This window comes from Xenopus tropicalis, chromosome 4 (assembly GCF_000004195.4).
Source record: "Xenopus tropicalis strain Nigerian chromosome 4, UCB_Xtro_10.0, whole genome shotgun sequence".
NCBI classification, from domain to species: Eukaryota; Metazoa; Chordata; class Amphibia; order Anura; family Pipidae; genus Xenopus; species Xenopus tropicalis.
Window position 1 is genome coordinate 67001743 of NC_030680.2, and position 12566 is coordinate 67014308.

The 12566-nt window shown below is 38.9% G+C and overlaps 1 protein-coding gene across 1 annotated transcript in view; it reads right to left on the minus strand.

The window, feature by feature from the left end:
* cdh16 (cadherin 16) overlaps nt 1–12566 on the minus strand; it is a 73610-nt gene that overhangs the window by 43365 nt on the left and 17679 nt on the right. Inside the window, exons 7-9 of the mRNA XM_002941993.4 lie at nt 4522–4718; nt 466–591; nt 218–368 (exon numbers count right to left, since the gene is read on the minus strand). Of these exons, the coding sequence (XP_002942039.3) occupies nt 218–368; nt 466–591; nt 4522–4718 (474 nt within the window). The remainder of the gene's footprint in view (nt 1–217; nt 369–465; nt 592–4521; nt 4719–12566) is intronic.

Consider the following 12566-nt stretch of genomic DNA (forward strand, 5'->3'; position numbering starts at 1 on the left):
AGTTCTGTGAAAATACAGATGTGTTGTGCAGTCTAGTTGTTGTTGGATGATACATGGGTACTGGAGAAGGAATGCCTCTTTTTTTCATCTTACTAAATTTTTGTTAAATAGTAAGCCATATGTGCTATACCATGTACATGTTTTAGCCATGGATACTGACTGTTGAGCCTTCCAGAATTACATGACATTACAGCAACTTTCGGTTAGGTTTTTCTACCTTTTGTAGTTCTTTCTGTAACATCTACATGGTATGTGTCCTGTGGGAAGGTCGGTGTATTATCATTTTCATCAATGACTTTGATAACTATCAGTAAATGATCGGCATATGGAATGTCTTCATCATTCATAGCAGAGACCTCAATCTGGTACTGAAGAAAAGTCCAAAGAAAATTGCACTTATTTAGTAAGGAACCGTCTTTCTGTATGTCTCGGTTATTAACATATATTCTACTATTTGTTGCTTACCTCTGCTTGTGTTTCTCTATCCAGTTCACTCATGATGTAAATTTTTCCATCCTCATCAATTCTGAAAACCTCTCCACTAAAGTCTCCTTTCAGGGAATAATGAAGTTCAGTGCTGTTCCACTTCACCTGTTAAGGGTATAATTTATTTACTTCATGTTGCTATTCACAGTTGTGTTTATCTTGCTGTACTAGAGTACCTTTTATTTACTCGATGTAAAGCAAATGTAGAGATTACTGTATATGCCTCACCCCATAACTACATAATACATTAGGATAGGGGACTTAACTCAAAACTTGTTCAGGGTTTAACTGAGTACCATTAACTCTATTGGAGTGATTAACCAAGTTGATGGCAGGGCGCAAAATATAAAAACACACTAGTTGGATTGCTGTAGCCTCTGTGTTTGCGCCTCAGCCCATAAATTCAACACGTCATTTGTACGTGCAAGAAAGGGAGAAGTGTTGGTCCGGGCCACACTTCTGCCAGCACTTCTGCCTTGGGTTGTTGTAAATGACTCCTTATACCTTAAACATATTCCTACTGAGTGGAAAACTGAAATTAAATAGTCTTTTTTATTTTTGCTTGTTGAAAGGAAGAATAAGTAATGCTGGCTGTATGTTTTCGTACTAAAATGACCAATTTCTGTGTTCTCTTTCTACTAGTGCTCATGTTGAACATACAGTAGCTAATTAGTTCCTTGTTATAGCCAAAAGATTTAGCTTGATTCATTCCTCTCAATGGCAAGACATTGGGTTCAGCTCCTCTCTAGACTACAAACACTATTCTGGAGCTTTCAGATGTTTTTAGTGTGCTATTTCTATAAAATGCTAAAGTTTGAATAAATATGCCCAGATAGTCCTTGCTCTTATCAAGCATTAACAGGGTTGTGGGTTTCAAAAGAAACCTGATGTACCTAAACCACTCATCTATGACTTGTACTTAGCTTAAAATATCCCCTAACAGCTGTTAAATTACAAGGTTTTATTAAAGGTGTAGTGTCTCTTATTTAAAAATAGTAAACACATTTTGAATACAGAATCTTACTGTAGTGATCATTCCTACAACTCATCTCAGTATGAACTTATGATTGTTATTTACTACTACTATCTACTATTCTTAAAGGGGAAAGTTTACCTTTAAGTTAATTTATTATGTTATAGAATGGCCAATTCTTAGCAGCTTTTCAATTGGTCTTCATTTTGTATCATTTTTAAATGATTTGCATTCTTTTGCCTCTTTCCAGCTTTTTAAGGGGGAGCAATGACCCCAGCAGTCAAAAACGTCTTCTTATAGTTATTTTATATTACTTTATCTTTATATTCAGGCCCTCTCTTATTCATATTCCAGTCTCTGATTCAAACCACTCCTGGTTGGGAGGATAATTTAGACTCTAGGAGCCAGATTGGGGCTGGAATACCAAATTGTAAAGTTGAACAAGCTAAATATAATAACAAAAAATAGGGGACCAAGTGCAAGCTGTCTTAGAATATCACTCTCTACATTATACAAAAAGTTACATTTTAAAGGGGAACAACCCCTTTAATGTAATTAAAAGATCAAAGTTTGCAAAAGGTGCAGTAACCAATAGCAACCAAGAAAACATTTGCTTTCCCCTAGGGATGCACTAAATTCAGGATTTGGACAAATCCCAGCATTTTTTGCAGAAATCAGCTGAACCAAATCCAAACCCTAAAAGTCAGGTAACACATTTCTGTTCAACATTGATAGGATTTTTCATTTTTATTATTATTACTACATTACCTCCAATGTCTCTGTGTGATTTTTATGTTTTTATACTACACGTTTTTGTGTATACTTTATACAAATATATCAAAATATTTTTAGATGACATTTTAAAAACTGTAAAGCTATTTTATCAAATCACTACAATAATAAACCATATCATAAAAGTAAGATTACAACATTAAAGCTTGCACCATGAAAGCAAAAACAATCAAGTTTTAAATAAAAGTGCTCTGTGCTTGCATATTGCCAAAGGCAGCTAGGGACAACATGTTGCAATCAAAGTGGATACCGTAATCTGCAGTTAAGCAATTAAAGCAGATTTGAACTGTTACCATGGTAATTATAGCTACAAACACTTGTGTTTGGACAGCCTAACAGTGCTAAAATATGGCTTTGTCTGCTCTTTTCAGATGAGATGGAGGCCTTCACCTCCCACACTGCAGAACAGCTCCTAACAAGGAGAAAATGAGATAATAAGCCTTCTATATGGGCCATGTATAAATCAGAAATGGCTTTCCTAAAACTTTCTTAGAAGTTTCCTTCCAATTCTAATGTCTCATTTGTTTACTTTGCATCTAATGGATTTTAGGGCTGGCTTTGCTTGGCTTCTGCTCTCCATCATGTATATGACCTTGTTAAAAAGATATGTGGTGATAGAATGACTGTTCTGTGAACAGAAGAGGGAAGACAAGAGAAAAGAAAACACAGCAGCTCTAATATCACGTGTTATTAACAGACAGGAGATTATCCAGTCTGCTTTCTGTGGGATTCCCTTTTTTCCAGAAGGGCAAAGAAGATAAATGTAATGAGAAGTGCAAAATTGCTTGAAGAAGCCAATAAGCAGGCAGTAGGGGTCATTTACAATGCCCCAGGCAGTGTGCAAAGTATAAATATAGATGATAACAAGCCATTTTTCTGCACGTTGCATACTGCCTTAGGCATTAGATGGAAGGTTGCAGGCCCCACGTGCCTTTTCAGAGCACAGAGGCCTGCAGTATGCTCCTCGAATTGAGAGCTGCTTGCACTTGACAGTCACTACTTATTGGGTTGAGATGGGGCTGTTTAGACCTCTATGTACAGTACTTGTTTTGTCAGCAGGTTGAAAATAATCATTTGGTTGCTATGTGTAAATCATCTGAACTAAATTCTTCTATTATTATTACTGTGCATATTTTGATTACATTACCTAATCCCAAATTCTATGAGGGTTATGAAATAATGCACACAAAGCTGGCTTAAGTTCTATAGACCCAACACAGGCAATTATATATCTGTATATTTAATTATATACCTGCTGATTGTTGCTGTGGGTTTCTAAAATTGGAGCAAATGTTGGATGGTATGACATTACCCTATATGTTTTTACAATGGTTACTGGTTTAAGATCTATCTCTCACGCTGTTATCTTTAACCTGTTCCTTCTACAAAGTATTCAGTGAAATAAACAACCATTTATTGGTTCAAAATTAAACAAACAATTAAAAAAAAAAGTAAACATACTATACCAAACAATGGATAGGTATCTTCTCTGATGAAGTACCCAATGGTGCGAAACGCGTTAGGAGAGTGGGGTACCATGAGGCACTGGGATGCACCTATCCATTGTTTGGTATAGTATGATTCTCTTTCTTAATCTACCATTAATATTAATTGTACCTGTTCCTTCTACCATTCCTCGCCAGTCTCATCAGTCCCACTACATAAAAAGTGGGCATCCAAGCTGTAGCATGTATAGACTGCTATATCATCTGTGCTCTTAATATCTGGAGGATAATGGCCAATGCATCCAACCTTGCTAAATTTTTCTTAGAAAACCCTTTCCTAAGGGTGTCTCTAACCTGGAAATCCAGTTAAAATTAAAATTGTGACATCAGTCACTATTGATCAGATTGCTAAGGCACATTGTGGGGGGAGTTGTTAAGGGACCAAAACACTGAGACAATTCTTTATACATATTTTTTGAGTAATATGGGTGGACCAAGTAAAGCAATGTGTACACCATTCTATTATATATCTGTTCTGCTCTGCTGTAAAGTAAAGGGCTGAGCAATAGCTGTATAATCCCAAATGGTCATCATAATCAAAGGGATTAATGAAGGAAATGATAAAATATATGTATAGTGCAAATAGAAGATGTACTCTGCTTCTCCATTATAACAGATAGTTACATTCTGGTTTGTTCTTATCCTTACAACAATCATTGTATCCATATCACTCTATATTGAAGAAAGTCCTACCTGCACTCTCCACCACTGTGTATATTATCAAGTCATTATGATATTTTGTTTATTTACTAGCTATTTACTAACCTCGGAAATGATCCGAGGGTAGCCACCTTTCTGATTCTCTTGAAGAAGAACAGGACTTTCGGCAATCCAGGTATTCTCTGCAACACTGATTTCCAGGTTTGCGACTGAAGTATATCCCATGGGTTCATCTCCGAAATCTTTGACCTGGACTTCAAGTTTGAAATGCTTCACCTCCAGTTTGGATAATGAAGAAACACCTGAGAAACAATTAATAGTAATAAAATAATGTATCAATTTACAATATTTCAGTTAATAATTTACTCATTTATAAATGCAGCGCTTGATGATTTAACATAAATCCCCTTTTTTGGCACAATGCAGCATCATTATGACCATGATCAAAGGCCTTCTACATAGTTGTAGGTCTAAAGATGCAAAGGACGACTTGTTTTATATTTCCTACAGCGCAATGAAACACATCTGCAACTGGAGAGCTCTCTCTAATATTCTCTTACCTGAACTGGGACCTTTTTTTTATTTTGGTTTCCATAAATCATGTAATAAAGCTTTCTGAATGGTTGCCCTGACTTATAATATAGCACCGTCTTTTTCCAAATGACCTTTCCACATTTGTTGAAGCTGGCAAGCTCATAATAGGGTTCAATAAAGAATAGAAGTTCAAGAGCTAATAAAAAAAATAGCTTTTATTTAAATAAAGATACTTGCATCTACAACATATGTCAAGATGCCAGTTTCCTACTCATTTTTGAACAAGCTGAATATACAAAGTATAGGATTCATGTAAGCATGAAAGCCCTGGAATTTAGCCCTGCCTTTATGAAGTGGTACATCCAGAGTGTATAGATAGGTCAGTATAGGTGTGTGTGTGTGCTGGGTTCACTTGGAGGGGTTGAACTTGGTGGACATTGGTCTTTTTTTCAACCCAACTTAACTATGTAACCGTGTAACAGATTTGCAGCTAATGAATGAATCTCATGCTAACACCATTTATAAAGCTGTGCATATCAGTGAACAGAAATGATGGCATTGAAAGTGGACCTGTCACCCAGACATAAAAAGCGGTATAATAAAAGTCGTTTTCAAATTAAACATGAAACCCAAAATTATTTTTATATTAACACATCCAAATTCATTATAGAGGCATTTAAAAACCCCAGCTGTCAATCATATTGCTTGCCCCTCCTCTATGCCTTAGGCATAGAGGCGGGGCAGACAATAACTTAACTTTCCCTCACGTCCCTTGGCAGCACTTACTAGAGAGAGAGGACTTCCACCTGGTAGGAAAACACCACACCCCCCAATTAATTACTCCACCCCCTCATCTCCTATAAGTCCCTCTGCTTCCTTCTAGCCCTCAGTGTATTTTTCCTACCCAAGGGATTACACCATGTATTTTTTTTTTTTTTATATACCTGGGCGCCTTTCAGATGACTGGCCTCCAGAAATGCGTATGACCAGGGCGCCTTACAGATGTTTGTGCCCCCTGCGTGGTGGTGGACTTACCCTTACGCATTCCCTGTGGAAATCAGGGCTGTTACCAGGTCGCCTATCAAATGATTGTGCCTCCTGTGTATTGTAACCGGCGGCCGCTGCACTCCTCTGTGTTCGGCAGGTGAGAGCGCGATGTGATGACGTCATCAGCGGCGCCGGTGGAACGCATGCAGGCGTTGGAACGCAAACGTCATATCCGGAAAAGGAATGCCGTTTTAAACCAGCGAGCATGGCGGATCATTGCCGCTCCCAGGGGTACTGCTGTTGGCCCGTGCTGGTCCTGTGCATAGCGTTCCAACTCTGCCAGTAAGTAAGCATCCATAGATGCTTTTTTTCTCCTTAAAGCTGTTTTTTGTTCTGCTTATGACACGGGGCCATTTTGTGCTTATGTTGTTTCAGCAATGGCTGACACTGCTTTAGAAAAGGAGAAGGGAAAGTCTAAAGAGAAGGCTAAAACTAAAGAAAAGAGATAAAGAAACCAGCCTCCATATCTTGTTTTGGGTGTGATATAAAATTTAACCCTGTGGAAGGTGAAAAGTTACGCAATACATGTAAAGGAAAAATAAAAAATCCTGTCAATTCCCCAGAAGGGACTGAGGGACTAGTGTCCTGGATGAAAGGAGCTATGATGCAGGCTTTTGAATCTTTTAAGCAGAAGCCAAATAAAGAGGTATTGCAAGCTGACAGTCCATTTTATGAGGATTTTTCATCTGATACATCATTTGGGGAAGGTACCTCTAAGTTTAAATATGAATCTGAGTCAGAGGAAGGAGAAATTTCAGAATCTGAAGATTTTTTTCCTGTTGATGATATAGGGGCCCTAATTGCGGCTGTCAGAGATACAATGGGGTTAGAAGAGTCTTCTGAGCCCCCTAAAAAATCAAGTAAATTGTTTGCAAACATAAGTAAGCGTAAACCATCTTTTCCAGTGCATGAAGCTATTAAGAACAAAATTAAAAGTCAGTGGTCTGTCTTAGATAAGAAATGGGCTCCGCAAAAGAAGTTTTATTCTCTTTTTCCTTTTGAGGTTGAGGACACTAAATTCTGGGATGTACCTCCAAAATTGGATCCTCCAGTAGCCCAAACTATCAAAAGAACAACTTTACCGTTAGAAGACAGTACTGGTCTCAGGGACACCATGGATAGGAAAGCAGATGGGGCCCTAAGAAAAACCTATCTGGCAGCAGCAGCAGGTTTCAAGCCAGCAATAGCGGCGGCTTCAGTGGCAAGATCTCTTAAGGTCTGGATCCTGCAACTAGAGAAAGCCTTAAAGAAGGGAGTACCAAGAGAAAATCTTTTAGCAGATTTGCCTATGGTGATCTCGGCCTCTGATTTTTTAACTGAAGCTGCTTTATCTTCAGTGGATATATTGGCTAAAACTACAGCATTTGCTACCTCAGCCAGAAGAGCTCTATGGCTCAAACCCTGGGTGGCAGATATAGCCTCCAAAAACCGTCTGCTTAATCTTCCATTTGAGGGAGAAAAACTTTTTGGATCCCAGCTGGAACTTCTAGTGGAAAAGAAGTCTGATGATAAAGTGAGAAGCTTACCTCAAGACAAGAAATTATACAAGCGACCTTCCTTTCGGGGTTTCAGAACCTCTTACAAGTATAGACAAGACTGGAGGAGTGGTAAAACATCAGGGGATAGAAATTATACCCAATCTAGAGGAAGATCTTCAAGAGGAAGGGGCCGTCCAAATTTCAATCAAAAACCTTTCTCAGCATGACGCCTTGCCAGTTGGAGGAAGATTGAAGGGGTTCGTTCAGGAATGGGAAAAAATCACCAAAACAAAGGGTTGCAAAACAAGCCATGGAATTAGCAATCCAAAAATTCAAAGAAATGAAAGTATTGATTCAGGTACCCCAAAAAGAAAAATTCAGGGGGGTCTACTCCCCAATCTTCCTTGTACCAAAACCAAACGGGAAATACAGAACCATCATAGATCTAAGATATTTAAATCAATTTATATTCAAGAAGAAGTTCAAAATGGAATCAATAAGATCCACCCTGTTAGCGCTTCGCGAAGGGGATGTGATGTGTACTATAGATCTAAAAGACGCCTACCTTCATATTCCCATAAGGGAATGTCACCAAAAATTCTTAAGAGTAGCCATAAGGGGACCTGCAGGAACAGAACACCTTCAATTCGCAGCCCTGCCATTTGGAATATCGAGTGCACCAAGAGTCTTTACAAAGGTAATAATAGTAGTCGCAGCGTACTTAAGAACTCAAGGTATTGCTATTATTCCTTATCTGGACGATTGTCTACTAAAAGCAGAAACCGATTTAGGGTTACAAAGGAACCTATTCAAGGCAATAGAGGTTTTCCAGTCATTGGGCTGGTTAATAAATTGGGAAAAATCCAATCTAAATCCTACAAAAGAGATAAAGTTTTTGGGAATGATCTGGAACACAGAAGAAGGAAGAATTTTCCTTCCTCCAGGAAAAAGGGAAAAAATCAGAGACAGAGTGCGCAAGTTTCAAAACAAAAAATTTTTCTTCAATAAAGCAGGGTTTAGAAATTTTGGGTCTTTTTTCAGCAGTATTAGAAGCAGTTCCATGGGGTCGTGCCCATATGAAGGACCTGCAAAAATATATGAACTCAGTTTGGGATCATCAGAAGGCATCACTCAGAAAGAAACTCTATGTTCCACCGGAAATAAAGAAATCTCTTACTTGGTGGTTACACCCAGGGAATCTTTCAAAAGGTTCATCCCTATTTCCAATTCCTCCTTTAGTCATCACAACAGACGCAAGTGGCAAAGGTTGGGGAGCACATTTAGGAAACCTGGTAGAGCAAGGTATCTGGGAAAAAGGTATTGGTCATCAGGCAGCAAACTCCTTAGAGTTGGAAGCAGTATGGAGAGCTCTGCTTGCCTTCAAAACTATTGTAAAAGACCAAAATGTTCTAATACATACAGACAATGTGGCAACAGCCTACTATATAAATCACCAAGGAGGTTCCAGAAGCAAAGATCTGGGAATGAGAATAAAAAAGATCATGGGCTGGGGAGAAAAAAATCTAAAAAGTATTCTAGCCCGCCATATCTCTGGGCACAGCAATATCAGAGCAGACTTTTTAAGTCGCAGGTTGATACTCCCCGGGGAGTGGAGTCTAGATCCAGAAACATTTCTTCAGATTTGCAAGGTCTGGGGTTCTCCAGAAATAGACCTCATGGCCTCAAAGTACAATGCAAAGCATCAAAGATTTTTTTCCCTTACAGCAGGCCAAGGCGAGGAAGCAGTGGATGCTCTAGCCCAATCATGGGATTTCAGCCTAGCATATGTCTTTCCGCCTATCCCTATGTTAGCAAGAGTGATCAAGAAAATTGCACTTTGCTCAACAGAAGTGATTCTAATAGCTCCTGCCTGGCCCAGAAGGAGTTGGTACTCCAGTCTCCTCCAACTTTCTGTCAGTCCTCCTTGGCTCCTTCCAGTGAAGGAAAATCTCCTACACCAGGGACCAATTTTGCATCCAAACCCTGCAGCTCTTCAGCTCACAGCATGGAGACTGAAAGGGATGTTATGAGAGCACAAGGGATATCTTCACCAGTCATTGAAGTTCTGTTACAGAGCAGGAAAGAAATTACAAATAAAATTTATCAAAGAATTTGGTCTTGTTTCAGGAAGTGGTGCTCAAATAAGAAACTAACTCCAGAAGATGTTCCAGTGTCAATCATATTAGATTTTCTACATGATGGATTTAAGAAGAAATTAGCTCCAAATACACTTAAGGTGCACATTGCGGCCTTATCAGCTTTCAAGAACATATCCTTGGCGGAGCATCCATTGATCAAAAGATTTGTCAGGGCTGTTCAAAATATTAGACTTAAGACAAATAACCTAACTCCAAATTGGGACTTAGACGTTGTGTTAAGAGCCTTACAAAATGTTCCTTTTGAACCCTTGGAAGAAGTTTCCCTGTATCATCTGTCCATTAAAACAGTATTTTTAGTGGCAGTTTGTTCAGCCAGACGCGTAGGAGAACTGCAAACTTTATCATGTAAAAATTCGTGTCTACAAGTTTTTCCAGACAGGATCATTCTCAAAGCAGATCCTTTGTTCAGACCTAAAGTCTCATCTAATTTTCATAGAAACTTTGAAGTCATTCTTCCAGCTTTTTTTGCAGAACCAAGAAATAAAGTGGAGGAAAAGCTACACTTACTGGATGCCAAAAGATGTGTTTTGTTCTATTTAAACAAGGTAAAACCTTTTCGTATATCTCATAACCTTTTCGTTTCCTTTTGGGGAAAGAACAAGGGGAAGCGTGCCTCAAAAACTTCCATTTCCAGATGGATAAAACAGGCAATTTCCTTAGCCTATTCTGCTTCAGGGAAATCAATACCTCCAAACCTCAAGGCACATTCTACCAGAGCAGTGTCAGCCTCACAGGCAGAAGTTGGAGGCGTGTCAGTGGACCAGATATGTAGAACAGCTTCGTGGGCAAGTTTCAGAACATTTGCAGAGCATTACCGACTGAACGTAGGTACCCCTGGGGAAGTGGCGTTCGCAAATACGGTACTTTATTCAAATTGTAAAAAAAAACCCCCTTGACGTACTGCTACTCAACTCTCTCTAGTAAGTGCTGCCAAGGGACGTGAGGGAAATAACGGATTTATACTTACGTAAATTCCTTTTCCCTCAGTCCCGAAGGCAGCACAATATCCCTCCCTTACAGTAAATATTCTATCAGCATTGTGTATGTGTCTTATTGCTTGAGAAAATCACTGAGGGCTAGAGGGAAGCAGAGGGACTTATAGGAGATGAGGGGGTGGAGTAATTAATTGGGGGGTGTGGTGTTTTCCTACCAGGTGGAAGTCATCTCTCTCTAGTAAGTGCTGCCTTCGGGACTGAGGGAAAAGGAATTTACGTAAGTATAAATCCGTTATTTCCATTCAGCACTTCCTAGATATCACTGCACATCTCTCTTTCCCCCTCCCTCCTCCTCATCTAATTGTATAGCCAGTGCATGGGCATGGGCATCAGGTCCCCCATTCTGTAACATAAACAAGATTTTGGGGTGATACAAAGTTTGCCTTCATAACAGTGTCCACAAAATGGTGCCTGCCTGCTTGCTTTGATTGAGTAATTCCAAGACGGAAGGAAACAAGATTTATATTATTTATATAGTGTAAGTAACGTTTATTTTGCTTAACTAACTAATTTGGAGTTATGTCTTGGGGTGACCGGTCCCCTTGAAGGCCTCCGTGGCTTAAAATGTTTAAACATGATGCTGCAGTGTGCCCAACACAGATTCTCATTTGAGTCTGTACTGGTAAATCATAGTTGTAGGTGTCTGCTTTTTACACTAAAATTCTGAGAAAAAACTTGCAGAGCGTAAAATGCAAAAAAACCCATTGTTGTCCATTTTTATGGACTTTGCACACTTCCTTTTGCTATCTGCATATAGCCACTCTCCGTTTTGAAGTTTAGAGAACTGCCGCATGGTCTTGGATCCAGCGTTAAGGTCTGTGATAAAGAGCAACTTATTATACAGATACTTCTTAGTGGACTGCTGGTTTGTTCTGAACATGCTTGGCAGGACAGAAAGTAGAATGTGACTTTACTTCCATGTTCAGATTATGTCCCATGTAACAGGAGGAAGGAAACTACAAAAGTAAAATGTTTCAAAGATTTAGCTTTAAAGGAGGGTGGAGAAGGATCTTGGGGCTCTACAGCAATGGCAAACTGTTAGGGCTGAATGGTGGGAGACTGGTTCTTGGGGCAGTGGCAGGTCCGTTAGAATGAAAATGCTATATGCTCTCCTACAGTACATACAGTTTAAACTTCATTTAGGGTGAGATTTGTGAAGAATATGTAATTGTTCTCATAGATTTCATTGAGATTATAAAAGAATGATTGAAACATTTTCCTGTATCTTTACTAATTTCATGAGCTAAAGGGTGGACTTTCAAGAGGAACCCTGGCCAAAGGTTGGATTTTAGAGGAATGCTGAGCTTTCTGTAAAGTTTGTGATGTAGAGGGGGAGGTTTGGCATTGCCAGATGGAATTACAAGATGAATGGGGTTTATGTACTTAAAGGCACAATGTTTGCCCAGGAGCAGTAACCCTTTTATTACATATAGGGGAATGAATTCTCAATTTTATTGGAGAAGCAACTATTGAGTCATTTTTGTGATGCAAGTAAAACAGTGCAGCTATATACCACACAGTGCATTTGTGTTTGAGATGAATGTTTCCCATAAGCTCTGTGTTTTATGATTCACTTTTATTCTGTGCTGAGAAATGAAGTCAAACTTGGGGGGAGGCAACTGTTTTGTTGATTTTGTGTTTGAACTTCACCTAAGAACATTAGCTAAAGTTCTTTTGTACTGTAAAATGCTTGTGTCCTTGGCATTTTAAATGTATAAGCCTTACAGAAAATGAATGTATTGTACAGCTAAAATGAATTCATCACATGTCTGACACACAGTTAGGAGCAATTAATGTATTGTTAGCGGCACAAAATGCTGGGTGTCGTAATTTTTTAAAAGCAACCAATTTCTTAGCTTGTCAAACTGAGAACATTGCAAAATATGCATATGTAAATGTACTGAGCTTTTGATTGTTATAAGTGGATTGGCTCTTTA